The 2,353-nt window shown below is 36.2% G+C and overlaps 1 protein-coding gene across 1 annotated transcript; it reads right to left on the reverse strand.

Annotated features, from left to right (window-relative positions):
- Positions 1 to 567: 567 nt before the first annotated feature.
- On the reverse strand, positions 568 to 2,097 carry LOTGIDRAFT_228147 (hypothetical protein). Its single transcript, XM_009045964.1, has 3 exons — positions 2,002 to 2,097; positions 1,673 to 1,705; positions 568 to 1,329 (listed from the first exon to the last, which is right to left on the reverse strand). The coding sequence occupies exons 1-3, from the start codon at positions 2,030 to 2,032 to the stop codon at positions 644 to 646; spliced, it is 750 nt and encodes a 249-aa protein (XP_009044212.1). The 5' UTR covers positions 2,033 to 2,097; the 3' UTR covers positions 568 to 643.
- Between the last annotated feature and the right edge of the window lie 256 nt (positions 2,098 to 2,353).

The following is a 2,353-nucleotide window of genomic DNA, read 5'->3' on the forward strand; positions in this document are numbered from 1 at the left end:
GGCGCATTTCCGGTATAATCAATTGATTGCCTTTATGGAGATTATATGATGTTTGTCTAAAGTTATTCTTGATTCCGTGGCGATCTCAACGGCGCATATTTGCGATGATGGTGCCAACCGTATGGTATCTGACGCTTCCCGCTTATACCACGCTTAGAATGGCGCTAATTTTTAGCCGTCGTAGCTGCTCAGTAAGGACGCCTTTTCGGTTTGAACTGTCAAAAGCACTTATTCAAACGCTGAACTGAGCGATATTCAAGTAGTATATGTTAGAACATCTTTTATGACTTTTGCGTTTTATTTATATCAGATTGTACAATTTCGGCCCCTCCAGCCATTTTGGAACCACATCTACAATGAAGTTCAATGTGGCCCATTTCCTCCCGCTGGGTAAAACTCCGGTACAGCCAAATTTCTCCCACAGAAACGCTACTACCCGCCCCTCTCCTTCTCGTACTCGTAAGACGTTCGAAATGAAAAAAATGCAGGGAGCGGAGAGACAATAACGAAATAGTAAAGAAGGTTTAACATCCCGGCGCTACTTCAAATACGTGATAAGATATTAATGTTCAATAAAAGTTTATTTCATATAATAATAATATGATTCAAGACTCGCCGAGTTGTATTACAATATCTTTTATGATTAGTTTTGAATCAAGTTTCCAAAATGTTGAATGTATTCATCAACGCTGAGCTGGGAATCTTGATTTTTGTCTGCTGCATCAAAAAGAAGAATCACGTCATCAACAGAACAGCTTACAGAGATGTTTGGACAAATGTTTTCTGGGGGAGTACTTCTCATTGGGAACATATGGCGTACTTCTGTTTCTTCCAAATTTCCATTCTTGTTTTTGTCGGCCAATCTAAATTCAAATTTAAATTCTTCTCTAGTCAAGATATTATCATCATTTTCATCTATAATCAAGAAATCTCTCTCAGCCTGGACAAAAGACTGTATCTTCATTACTGGTCCAGTTGTTTCATTCATTCTAGAAGAATAGATCGTCAAGAATTCTTGTAAATCCACTATATTGCCGGTACCGGGGACCATCTCAAACACCGCATTGACATCTATATCATTAAGAACACCGTCATTGTTTGCGTCCCATGCTAGGAAGACTTCCATAGGAAATCTGGGTGTATCTGGGTTGGCCTCTACCTCTTCATATGTAATGTCACCATCACCATTTATATCATCTATTCGAATGTATCTATGACAATTGTGGTGCGTTAAAACATTGTCGTCATCAAAATCAACCATATAATATTCTTTACGTATTTTAAGCAGGCTCGAGACTCCCGCCTCGCTTCTGATATTGGTCAGGATAGCTGAAAAAAAAAAATTTTTTTGCCACCTTACAATAGCAAAATACAAAATAGAACATATCCTTCCACCATTAATTCACATAGTTCTAGCTTGTTTAGAAAGATTTATACCATCAGCTTGCCGAAGTGCACACCATCTTGTAACGTGATCAGCATTGAAATTGGTTGCTTCAATGGAGGTTCACTAGGCCTATCCTGGTGTTTGACAATAACAAGTCCGGTTATTTTGACATTTTGACAAAACTGACATATCGTCACTGATATATCGTCACGTTTAGGACCAGCTTTGTCGGGCTATTGACTGAGAAAAGAGATATACATAAAAACAATACAGAATATATTTTACCTGAATACACTTGGTGTACAGCACAGAGATAAACTGAAAAATACAACATTTATTTAGTGGTATGAATCGCTTTAATTGTTTTCGTCTGAACAAACATTCTATACTAGCACTCTTAACCCATCACTGTGGACAGCAGATTAACAGGCTTCCTTTACAATACTAATATCATATCACTATAATAGTATATATAGTCCTTTCCAGCTCTGTTTTGTGAAGATTTTACACACCTTCGAAGATGCACTTTTTCTAACATAATATTAAATTACCTTACGATGACTGTAAATTAATGTTGGGTATCATATAGTAATTCATATATATTATTATCTTACCACAAAATATAACAGTTACCCGGTTTACCATGTTGTCAGTATAACAGCTCGTTTAGTAGTAACTCAACTTGTGGTGGTAGTGGTAGATGACAAGTTAACGTCCGCTTCCAAATGAAATCAACTTGTCTACAACTCCAACCTTTATACCTTATATCCCTATACAACAACCAATAATAGCCTTCTGAGCTGCCATCAAAAATAAGCCTGATTAATTAAGTTTCGTGAACTCATTTCTCTTAGTAATTTTTTTATGAATAAAACTCATTTCATTATTTTATCAATTATTTTATGAGATTTGTCGTCTGTGTACTTTAAAAGATACTACCTCTAAAAATCAACATAAATTCTTACT

The sequence above is a fragment of the Lottia gigantea genome (assembly GCF_000327385.1).
Source record: "Lottia gigantea unplaced genomic scaffold LOTGIsca_1, whole genome shotgun sequence".
NCBI classification, from domain to species: Eukaryota; Metazoa; Mollusca; class Gastropoda; family Lottiidae; genus Lottia; species Lottia gigantea.

Bases quoted from the DNA above. Each gene is read 5' to 3' on its own strand.
- LOTGIDRAFT_228147 (XM_009045964.1), bottom strand. From the start codon at position 2,032: ATGGTAAACCGGGTAACTGTTATATTTTGTG. The intron at 1,706-2,001 runs GTAAGATAATAA...TGTATTTTTCAG, and splicing joins GGTAACTGTTATATTTTGTG to TTTATCTCTGTGCTGTACAC. The intron at 1,330-1,672 runs GTAAAATATATT...TTTTTTTTTCAG, and splicing joins TGTACACCAAGTGTATTCAG to CTATCCTGACCAATATCAGA.